This window comes from Mesoplodon bidens (genome assembly GCF_964165515.1).
Source record: "Mesoplodon bidens genome assembly, chromosome: 17".
Taxonomy (NCBI): domain Eukaryota; kingdom Metazoa; phylum Chordata; class Mammalia; order Artiodactyla; family Ziphiidae; genus Mesoplodon; species Mesoplodon bidens.
Window position 1 is genome coordinate 13,172,166 of NC_138174.1, and position 12,508 is coordinate 13,184,673.

The 12,508-nt window shown below is 32.5% G+C and overlaps 1 protein-coding gene across 4 annotated transcripts in view; it reads right to left on the minus strand.

Moving 5' to 3' along the window:
• Positions 1-1,117: 1,117 nt before the first annotated feature.
• POSTN (periostin) overlaps positions 1,118-12,508 on the minus strand; it is a 34,359-nt gene continuing 22,968 nt past the window's right edge. For 2 of the 4 annotated variants that reach the window (XM_081214560.1, XM_081214561.1), the window contains 6 exons: positions 10,108-10,197; positions 9,137-9,226; positions 8,311-8,388; positions 7,846-7,929; positions 3,440-3,481; positions 1,118-1,880 (listed from right to left, as the gene is read on the minus strand). In XM_081214560.1, coding sequence (XP_081070686.1) covers positions 1,843-1,880; positions 3,440-3,481; positions 7,846-7,929; positions 8,311-8,388; positions 9,137-9,226; positions 10,108-10,197 — 422 coding nt within the window. In that variant the 3' untranslated portion in view covers positions 1,118-1,842. The remainder of the gene's footprint in view (positions 1,881-3,439; positions 3,482-7,845; positions 7,930-8,310; positions 8,389-9,136; positions 9,227-10,107; positions 10,198-12,508) is intronic. The other 2 variants (XM_081214562.1, XM_081214563.1) reach the window with 1 other exon arrangement.

Sequence of the window (12,508 nt, forward strand, 5' to 3'; positions counted from 1 at the left end):
CTTTGCAACACCTGGTTCATTATCAAATGCAAACCCTGAAGGGAGCTAACTGAATGAATCCATATACTCTTTGTTCTATGCAATCAACCTGTGATCTTCCAGAGGATTATTAACAACATGCTGTCTGTCTGGAATAGCCATCTGTGTTAATGATGATGTAATATATTTTACCAGCACCACCTTACGTAACCACTTCCTTTGAATCATTTTGGTTAAACCACAGCCACACTCTGTTCAGTTTAGATTGTAGTCCAAAGATTCTCTACATGAGTACTGAGTTGGTAGGACATTTTGTTTCTTGGCAAGGGCTCTAAATGCTAGACATAAATCTCACCACTGTCCAGACTAGGAAACATTCTGGAAAACCCAGGCTACCCAGACTTCCGCAGTTAGTGGCACCATTAGAACTTTATATCTCACTTCCTTACCTCAATTGCTCCTCAAAGAACCAATGCTTTTCAGCTACCTCAAATCTTTTCAGATCCTTTAGTATTACTCTAGTGCTGAGCCTCTGATCCCAGAGGTATCTTTAGTTTGGTCATCCTCAGTTTTATAGTCTCTTAATGACCAACTTTCAATGCATGATATAATTTATCACACTGTCACTCTCAGCAGTATGGGTTCTATTCCCTGTCTGCTCTTATCTCTAGTCCAAGATAAGGATGACATTTATTGAGATCTGAGTAGATCAAACTGATCTCTTTATCATTCTCAGCAAACAAATATTTTTCTTCCCCTCCTTTTTCATGCAGTAGACTCTTATGTTACTTCAAGTCTCTGTTAAGGGCATCTCTTTGGCTCCTTCAATGTTAGCCTAAGCCTAGGGATAATTAAAAGAGGTATTTGTGCTCCTGTAGTGCTGTTTATTCTTCTATTATAGCCCATGGTACCTTGTGGATTATTGATTTGTCTTTTTACCCTTTGAGGACAGTAGTTGTCTAATTCTTCTTTTGAATCCTCATAACTTAACACAGTTCCAGGGTTATATTATGTACTCAGTTGATGTTTAATTATTGCTTCATTGTGTAATGATTATTTATATATCATAATAGTTCTAAAAATTTGAAAAACACTAAATTCATTCAATTTCCTTTAATGAGTATTTGTTATTAAAAAAAAAGAGGTATAAAGTCCTGTTCCCAAGTCCAAACCTCTTATTAACTTAAACCTTGAGTTTTTTGAATTACCCACTTGGAAGTAATTCTTTTTATACCTGAAAAATGGATTTATTGAAATGTTTGAGATAAAAATATGTATTGCAAGAAACATAAGACAAACATTTCAAGAGTACAAAATTAGTTGTAGAAATAACATAATTTTCTGGTAAACCCACATTGTATTATAAATGTGCAAACCTTTTTGATACAAAAGTTTTGGTTTTCTTATTATTTTTTTTTAATACTGAGCGCCCATTTTTATTTATCCATTTCCCATTGAGAGGTAACTCCTTGCATGCATTTTATCTATCCATTATTCAAGGTTCAATCTTCTCAAGGGGATAACAGCTCACCACTCTGAGATTTGAACTGTAATTAATCCAGTGGCAAGGATTTTCTCTCATGGATTCCAGAGTTAGCCAGATATTTTAATGCAAGATGTAAAAGCCTGTAAGGTGTTACATTTCCCTCAGATTCTATCCCACAGGAGGCTAAACCCACAATTTCCCTCCTGTTTCTCATTCAGAAAAAAAAAAATACTATATTTGCATTCAGAATTGTTCAGTGATTGCTTTTTTGTGTTGGTAGTTCATTTCTTCACGTCAACTTGGCTCTCATATTTTTCCTTTAAGATCAGGTTGTTGATTTCGGGCTTTGTAAACTTTGTTGTCTGGTGTCTGGATTTTCACTGAGGACGATCTTCCCTTGATCGTCTTCTAGATCCTGATTAGGAAGAAGGGAGAGCATATATATTGTAAATGTGATGAAACTATAGTGTTTAAGCATATGATATTTTATGCATAATTATATCTATAAAAGACCATCATTTCTTATTATAATAAATATTAGATTATGTTTTCTTAATAATATATTCTGGTTATGATGATGAAACCAAGTCCTCTTTTGATCAAAGGTATATGAAAATAATAATTTAAAGTGATGATTTCAGTTCCTTAGAAAATTTGGATGAATTTGCATGTTTAGAAGAAATCTGTGATAAAGCCTTCAGTTAAAAATTATGTGTACAACCTAAATGTCCTGCATTAGATGAATGGATAAACAAGATGTGGTACATATATACAATGGAATATTACTCAGCCGTAAAAAGGAACAAAACTGGGTCATTTGTAGAGATGTGGATGGACCTAGAGTCTGTCATACAGAGTAAACTAAGCCCGAAAGAGAAAAACAAATATTGTATATTAATGCATATATGTGGAATCTAGAAAAATCTTACAGATGAACCTATTTCTAGGGCAGGAATAGAGATGTAGACATAGAGAATGGACATGTGGACACGGGGCGGGGAAGGGGAATGAGGGGCTAATTGGGAGATTAAGTTTGACATAAATACACTACCATTTGTAAAATAGCTAGTGGGAACCTGCTTTATAGCACAGGGAGCTCAGCTTGGTGCTCTGTGATGACCTAGTTGGGTGGATGGGGGGGCTGGGAGGGAGGTCCAAGAGGGAGGGGATATAGGTATACATTTAGCTGATTCACTTCATTGTACAGCAGAAACTAACGCAACATTGTAAAGCAATTTTACTCCAATAAAAAAAAATTATGTGTACCATTGAGTCTTTAGTTTCAAATGTCTAGATTGGACTGAGTTAAAATCAGATATGCCTATAATGCATTTATAAGCCTTCAACTTCTTTTGACTATTAGTATATAATTATCTTAGAAATTCCAAACATGTAATTATTTTAAGTTCCACAAGGAAAATCTTTGAGTTTTGAATGCATCAGAATGTAAGGTAACCTATGTGGAAGATTAGAAAATGCACATAAATAAAGTTATAAAGAAAATTATAGTGGATGGGTGATATATACATGTATATAACCTACACATTATATCAAAATTTTGTACATACCTATATTAATAATTTTCTATATGTGTACAGTAGATACAGTTTTGAATTTATTTTTGTCTCAAACTGTAGCCTCATTTTAAATAATAATAAATAATAGTTTCACAGAGTTCAGGTCTACCTGCTACCTATTTTTGCTCAACTCTGGTATTCAAGGGTTTCTTTTCAAATTAATTCTACTTGAGTCTACCTCAGTGGTTCAGTATGTCTAGCACTTTACATGAGTATAATTGCCTTTCTTTTAACATTTGTTTTTCTTAAATTTTATTAATAGTGAAAGATTTATTTTCTGATTCATATCATCAAAATACTTTGCTCAAAATGATATATTACAATACTCTTCTTTTGTTTGTCTTAATATAACAAAAGGTTTGTCATATATGCACATTACCATAGTCAATATATTTACCTTGAATTCTTTTGTTGGCTTGTATCTTCCTCACAGGTGTGTCTGAAATTAAATAGCTTTAGTTAAAAATACTTTGGAATTATGGCTAATATGAGACAGGAAACCATAGTTGAGCAGAAGAGTATAAAGTTTTAAATAAACATCATGTAAACACGTAGATTTCTTTTGGAGTAGTGAGACTTTTGCACTGGCAACAAACAGACATTTGTTTTCCATATATCATAATGAATGTTTACTATTTTCAAAACATATTGTTTTATTATGGCATGTAGCACCCCAGATGATGTTCCATTTTTGCATCGAGTGACTTACATGACTTTTTCACCCTTTTTATGAAAAGCATCACTTTATGATGAAAGGATGTCTAGCATTTTATAAAGTTTAGCAGAAGTATCTTCCCAGAGATACCCACTCATTTTTTCCAGTCATTCCTATTTGTGATGTATCAGACTTCTGCCTCTGTAAAATTCTCATTGTAAATTAATCTATGATCAACTTATAATACATGAGGACAACAAAATATCATAACTCTAGAAATATACCAGTAAGCAATTCAGGAAGTGTGTGCCAATATACTCCCAAATTTAATTCCAATCCTACAAGACCATTTAAAAGTTAAGTAGCTAAAAAATAATAAAATCTTTCTTATTTTAGAATTTTAAGTGTCTCATAACAATGCAGTTTTTTGTCGTTATAGTTGCAAAATACTTCCCAATTACTCATTTTTCTTTTAACTCATTGACAAGACCACTTGGTCAACCTAAATTCACATTTTCACTCTGTCGTTGGACATTTGAGATCAATGAATAAGTGTGGTCCCTATAGCGACTTTGTTTCTGTGCTTACCTTCTTTATTTTTTCTCCAAGTTTTGACTTCTTGATTTTTATATATCATCTATACTCAACAATGAAGTCAAAATTTTTGTTTTATATATATATTCAATTCTCTGAAAGCCCATAAAAAATAAGACATGAGACTATCACCAACAGTATTTTGGGCTGTATAATATCAAATTTAGAAAAAAGGGAAAGAAACATTAAGCATTTTTTGAAGAATTCTGTTTCTGTCTACATAGCACATTTCCAACATGTCTTTTTTCCCCCCAGAATATAAGATACATAACCATTTATCACACTATATTAATACTATAATAAAATACAGAACTATAGAAAGCCTCATTAGATTGGATAGTGAGGGAAAGTTTATGTGGGATAGAAAAGTCTGAATTATGGAATATGCTCCAGTTGATATATTTTTCTTAACTTCAGGTTTACTTGATCACAAAAAAATGGCTTATAAAATTGCCATGAAAAGATGGATCCAGTCTTTAAGCAGTGAATAAAAGCATTGTTTAGAATGAACTTATTAAATTCCAAAGAGCACTTATTATGCAATTTAAAACAAGGTTTCGACATTACCTTTCAAAACAAGCACTTACACTCAGATTTTCTTTTTTAAATTTGGCAGCATCCAATTAATATATATCCAATTAACTAACTTGTTAACTTATTAATATTTAGCTACGATAAAATCAAAATAAGAAGTGTTCATTGTGGCAAACAAACATCTCTGGAAGAAAAGCTTGATTAAAGTGCAGAAAACCAGATTTGCTCTCAGTGGCTCTCTGCCATCTCAAACTGAATGACACTTGTATTAGGTCGTGTTTAGAGAAGCTAAATGTGGCAAGATAAATCAATCATTGAACAATCCCACAAAAATGCTCCTCTCCACCACGTTTCCTGAAACATACAAAATGCTTCAGCTCACTTATTTGCAAGATTTTTGCATTTTTACATGGCTATGACTTTGGAAATTTAGAGTGTAAAATATTACTTTGTTGACCATGTTAACGTTAATTGACCGTAATCCTGATAGTAGCTAACATCACTGAGAGTTTATATGCACTGAACGTTATTCCAAGTGCTTTTCATATATTGATTCACTTATATGTAGGTAACATTACTATCCCCACTTTTCAGATTAAGAAAGCAAGGCAGAAAAGCATCAATTTATAATACAAGTTAGTTCAAGTTGGAACCCAGATTGGAAGCCAGATCTACAACCTGATCCTCTGTTCTCTACAGAAGCCATAAATCTTTACACGTTATACAGTCAGATTTGTCAAAACCTTCCCAGATAACTTTTTGTTGTTGTTCCTTTCTCCATAGCCTACTACTTTGCTGTTCTCCCTTAATTACTTTAGTAGTTTCAGTAAATGTAGTTCTATCTAAGACAAGAGTGAAAAACTCTACACATTTTATGAGAAGAAGTTTTAGTTAAGGGGTCTGAAGTGTTTCAATGACATCATATTAGTACCAAACTGACCACTTAGCCATGTTAATAAGCATGACCTAAATGATTGAGGAATACACTCAGTTCATCAAAATGTACTATATGTACCACAGTATGAGCAGTTCAGATAGAAAACTCCAAGCTTTGAGATGAAGACCACATTTACCTATAGATCAATTATCAATACTCTGAAAGAAAAAAAAAGCCAGTCTTGCATGACATAATCTTTATTTACACCAGCTTCTTTGTAAATCGGTGTCTCTTGGGATCTAGACAAGAGACACTTGTTATTCAGTGTTGACCCAATGGTTTTACAGGGCTGGAAGAAAGAAAACTAGCATTTCCACTTAGTGTCCAGATATTAGTAACTATACTGCTTATATTGTCTTTCTTATGAGAAAAAAAAAAAAAACCTTGGAAATGTTTTGATAAAAACTTATGTTGTGACATTGACAAAACCAACGCATTATGAATATGTGGAGAAACCAAATACTGGGAACTAAAGGAATCAACCTTTGGGATGAACATAAACCAGAGTTAAAGAAGGATTCCATTAACAAAAATTAGAGTATCTTATTCTTGTAACAGGTATTATCTTCTCTTGGCTGAAGTTAGTCTTCAGCACTTAGTTCGTTGTTTATAATGTACTTGTTAATGGGGGCTTATTGAAGGGGAGGAAAACATACTTACCGAAGTTTAAGCCTAAATAAATTAAAGCAATATATACAAGTGCAGTTACTAATTGGTTCATTCTCTACAAAGCACTGCCATTCTACAAAGCCGCTTACTATGGCAAGGACTGAAAAAAAAAAAGAATTCAACTTAATTTTCATGTCTTCACCTCTTCCCTCAAATCCCGACCTTTTTCTAGTACAGTGTTAAGCATTTAGGGGTAGATGAGTAAATTCTGTATTAGATCTCACAGGAAACTGGTTCTGTTGTGGCTTTGGGACTGTCACATATTCCCTGCAGTCTGAAAGGAAATCTTGTATTTTTCAGACACAAATTTTTCTATTGAGGGGAAATTCAATCATTGGTTCAATAAAAATTATTTATTTTGACTATCACTGAACAGTATCAATACTATGTAAGAGATTCTACCTATATAAAAGTAAAGAATAAGGAAACAATAATTACCAAAAATATACATGGTCCCAAGAGAATTTACAACTTCTTGGACATAGTACTACAATTTAAAAAATTTTAAGCATAAAACCCATTGGGACCATACTTTGGATAAACATTAAACTTCAATTTAGTGTTTCTCAATTCACAGTATATTTCAAAGAGCATATTTGATTTTTCTAAATAATTTAAATACTTGTTTCTCTAAAACAATTTCTTACCTTAAATTCTTTTATTGTTAAGAAAATGAACTAGAAATTAATTTATTCAAATACCAATTACCCAAATTATACTTTATTAACATTTACTATTTCCTTGAGTAATTACCATTGAGAGTTTGTATAAGATTTTGAATTCTTTGTTTTCTTCTTTCCTTTTAAAAGTAGGTCCTTTTAACGCCATAGGCAGAGAACATTCCGTATTTTAAATATTAAAATTAATTTCATATGCAAAATAATTTACAGCTCCAGGTATAGATTATCACTCAAACTGTTAGAAGAAACAGATAACCCATTCCCAAGTATGTAGTTTTGGAAAATAAAAATACTAAATGCAATTTTTTTTGCTAGATCTATGCACTTAAAAAATTCATAAACATGCCTCTTATTATTGTTGTGGGTGCAGTGAATACATTTTTTAAAATATAAAAAGTATTTCAATTTGGGCTTCTTTAAATAACTACCAATTTTTAAAGTATCCCCCTTTCACATACTAAAAATATTTTTACAGTTGTCTGTATTAAAGCAAAAAAATATTCACTGCTCCCCACTGAACTTTTTAAAGACTGTTTAAACTAGGAACTCTTTCTTTATAACACTTACTATAACCACCATTGACCCAATCAGTCTGTTAAGACAGACATGATGTTGTCTTTTTTAACCTAACTAAAAAAAAAACAAAACAAAACCTGAATGCTCAGTCTTTAAAAAGTTGAAAATCTCAGTTATCAGTACCTGTTAAGTGGGTTAGTTGTTTCCCTTTTACTAACCTCCCTGAAGCAGTCTTTTAATTTCTTCATCTTCAAATAAATGACCATCACCACCTTCAATGAATTTGGTGACCTTGGTGACCTCTGAGAGGATACATGTTTATAGCAGAAATTGGTTTATATAATAAAAAGGCAGGAGACATGATGTGATATATAATGGCATCTGCCCAACAATGAATTCCAGACCAACACTTGGTTCTTTCTTGGTTTTTAGTGTTACTTTTTGATAAACCAATTTTCTTACAAAGTTGTTGAACACTATATAGCAAATATAGAACAAAACAATCAATATGACTGTCATTTGAGTTTCATTCCCTATCTTTGGACTTTTTTCTTGTGTTGGTATGGAACTAGAACAAAGGAATGAGACAGAGTAGAAAGTGTAAGAGTCTTCAAAGATTATTTTAGACTTTGATATAGATAGCTTAAAGAAATCCACATTCTTATTCTTCTAGACATACTGACCTTCTTGCAACAATTTCTTCAGAGTTTCGTCTGTTTCTCCACCACTAGTTGAAATTCTAGTGTATTTTATTTCAGGACCTAAAGGAAAGACAAAAAAAAAAAAAAAGGATCTGAAACAAGGCTGGGCAAACTTCCTCTGTAAGGGTCACATAGAAAGTAATTTAGACTTTATGGGTCTTGTGGTCTGTGTTGCAGCTATTTAACTTTGTCCTTCAGAGTGCAAATAGCCATAGACACTGTATAAATGAATGGTCACACTATGTTCCAATAAAACTTTATTTACATAAGTAGGTGGCATGGGCCATATTTGCTGACTGCTTGTTTAAACATGGACTGCCAGGGAATTCCCAAAGACTTAAAAAAATAGCTGAATTCAGAATTTTAGGCTAATTCACTAATGGGAGACTGATAGAGGTTTCCTGAAATTATTGATCAGTTGTTCTATACAAACTTGCATATTATTTTGGTGTGTAGATGTGTATGTGTAGACCTTAAGATTAAAGGAAAATCGAAGGAGGGAATGGTTTTTTTCTAGGATTTAGTAACTCATTAATAAATAGCAAAGTGAAGATAGTGTATTATACACATGCATATTCATAATAAAGACACATGCTTATAGATTTGTCCCAAATTTTCCAATTCAGAGGAAAACATAGATTACATATTTAGGATTAGTATTATTTCTACCAAAAAAGAAATAAAGTAACTTCAGTAACCACTAAGAAAATGACTTAGTTTCTTTAATGATCCTTGTAGAGATATTTTAGGATTAAATGATTTGCTCTTTATAATCCAGGCATAGTTCATATACAGAGTTAAAAATTACCTGTAATGATTCGTTCTTCTCTTGTCTCTTTTTCAGTTATTTCTACAGGCACTCCATCAATGATTTTGGTGTATTTTTTAATAATTGGCTCTGAAATAGGGGAAGAAAATGCATTTGATTTATCCCCTTATGGCATCTAAATGGCCATAAGCTAGACATTTTAATGATTAAATGTATTTCTCACAGCAATGCCATTTAGAATTCAATCATAATAATTTTGGGGACGTATCTCAAATAAATTCATATAACAAAGGTCTAAAAGGTAGTGGTTATGTCCTGAATCTTGGGTAAGGGAGAGAGCCAACTAGCAAGCTAACACTCCATGTCATATTTGTCTCTTGACTGTGGAATGAGTGTTCAGGGAGAATCCAGGGAATTATACATCATTAGAATGGGAACCTTATAAGTCCTAGCAGTGACTTATTAGTCAGTCTTATAGAATGGCCACTCTTTCTTCTAAGTACAATGTGTTCTTTTGTATTGACATGATTGTTTTCATTATATTTCATAATCATCCTTGCATATGCAGAGTAATGACAGTTTTGTTGGAACTGGTGAGTTAATGGTTAAATCAATTCCAGCTATATCCATTAAAAGGTAAACTATGTTTTAATTGATCAGCTAATAAGAATCTGTAACTGAGAAAAGTTTTCCCACAATTTATATAAAACAAAAGTCCAAGGGCTTCCCTGGTGGCGCAGTGGTTGAGAGTCCGCCTGCCGATGCAGGGGACACGGGTTCGTGCCCCGGTTCGGGAAGATCCCACATGCTGTGGAGCGGCTGGGCCCGTGAGCCATGGCCGCTGAGCCTGGCGTCCGGAGCCTGTGCTCCACAAGGGGAGAGGCCACAACAGTGAGAGGCCCACATACAGCCAAAAAAAAAAAAAAAAGTCCAAGAGAAAACCTCAGATATTCAATATATTTAAACCAGCACTGTTTGAAAATGTTCACAGTAGGCTACAGGAAACGCACCTCCATGGATCACTTCAGTTACTGTTTCACCTTCTTTAATCAGTCTGAATTCAGGTTCACCTTCAATTTTGACCTTTGTTATTGTGGGTCCTAAGGCATTGTTTTAGGAGACAAATTATCATGTTAATGTAGTCCTTTAAATTTACCAGAACAGGAAATTTATTTCAACATTTGGTGTTGCTCAAATTTCAAAGTGGTTTCAGGCTTTATGAAATCGGTTATAAACAGTTCCCATTGTCCTCAAATTAAGCAGTGTTTATGAGAACAAATGACTCAATCTATCAGTGTGCTACTAAAATAACTTTCATCTGCTTTAGCATTTAAATTGATGTTTAATTGATCCATTTATTCATAGTTGTAAAGTATGATCATGCAAAATATTATATGTGACTATACATTGTGAATCATACAGTATGTACAAATTTGAGTTGCTCTAATGATAACTAGTGTAGATCTTACTTTACCATACTGATATTGTCTATTACTTTCTTTTCTTGTTAAATTTTTAATTTAATTTTTAATCAGTCAATATCTTACATTTTTTATCTAATGGGCATAAGACTGAACATCAAAAAAGCCCAACTTTATGCCTACCTTTAAAATACAAAATTCAGGTTATATGAGAAAATAGATTTGAGTACTTACCTTCTATATGTGAATGATGCATATATTTACTAATCAATAGTTAAACAGTCCTTCAAATGCAAAAGTCAAGTGTTGCATTTGACTTGCAAAATGATTTTGCTCCCAGAGAAAATCATTTTGAATGTTAGGAAGCAGATTACTACATTAATTAATTAATTAATTAATTACTACATTAATCAAGACTGTTTCTTAGAGAAGTTCAGTACATTTAACTCATACTGTGACACCCTTCAACAGTTGAATATAACTATATTTTTATCTTTGAGAGGGTTTATTTGTTTGTTCAGAAATTGTCAATGTACACCATTACCCAGAATTATATAGTCTAGGACAATCTAAAATAATGAAAACAAGAGTACAGTTCATTCAAACAGTAAGTATTTCGCACCATAATATTTGACCTATGTGGTCAAGGGACACTGAGTATCAAAATGTAAGGCCAAGTTTTTAAGGTGTGGAAACTTCAAAAGGAAAGAACAGCTAAGGAGTTTAAGAACAGGAAATGAGTTAATAAAATATCCCAATAGACATTTCTTTAGAAGAGCCTCAACTGGAATTTCAGAAACATCATCTATCCTTAAATTCTATGAAGGCAGGGATTTACTACCAAAAAAATTTTTTTTCATATTTATTCCTGGCAGGCACCTACGAGAGTACACAGCGCAATACGTGCTCAATGTGTATTCAGTTGATTTATTCTTACTTCTAAAATTTGGTTAGGTAATGTTTGTAAGAAACATCTTAAAATTGTGTCTTGGGGTCTAATTTATTTAGTAAGAATTCAAGAGTTATCGATGAATCAGCAAAAGTTCAAACAGTGAGAAGGAAATGCCAATAGTAATTCTAGAGCTGGACAATTGTAAATGGCTGCCAAGGTAAATATTTGTCTCCCTCATTACGTTGCACAAAGTAAAACTTCCAAGTTTTTTAACTGGAGAGTTGTTAATGCATAGGTGAGTTGACCCCATTTTTCATCTTAGTTCCCTTCATAGGAAAAACTCAAGTAGAGCTGATGCTTCATTGTGTTCCTAATTGAAGAAAAGTAATACAATAGAATCGTGCTCACAAAATTTGGGAAGATAAATGGGTTGAATGAAGAAGCTTGAAAGAAAAGAGAAGAATCTTTGAAAATAAAAATAGTACATGTGAATGATTTTTACTATAGAAGCTGTGTACAAGTGATTATACAAAATTTTAGGGAATCTAATTTTTAAAAAAGTACAAGAATCTAAAAATCAAGGATCATTTTATCATTTTTCGTTAAAATGATCTAGAAACATTTTCTCAACAAAAATTTCTGAGATTTAACTTCTTAAATCATCAAATTCTCTTCATCACTATATAAGAGCAATCAAATACTCAAATGACAATATGTATAGTATGTTTTTTAAAAAAGCACAGATTCTAAATACCTCAATTTTAAGTCTCAAGAATGTATAAAAATATAGACAACTAACTAGCTAGGAAATACACTTTTACATGCATACTTCCAATGTCTAAGTTTTAAGTAATGACTCACTTTTTGAGGAATCAAAATTATTCAAGAAGTTGCCATCTCAATTCGTAAAATGAGAATACCCAAATCAAAGATAATTACAATAATAGTTTTCTTGAGATTCAACTGAGGATATCATCTATTCCTTTTTTAGAAGACTGTTTCTATTCTTCTTACAGAATAATTAAGAAAACCTGGTCTTTCTTCTGTGGCCAGTCACCACATTAAGATTCTTAGACATGGAAATATTTCTTAAGTTCT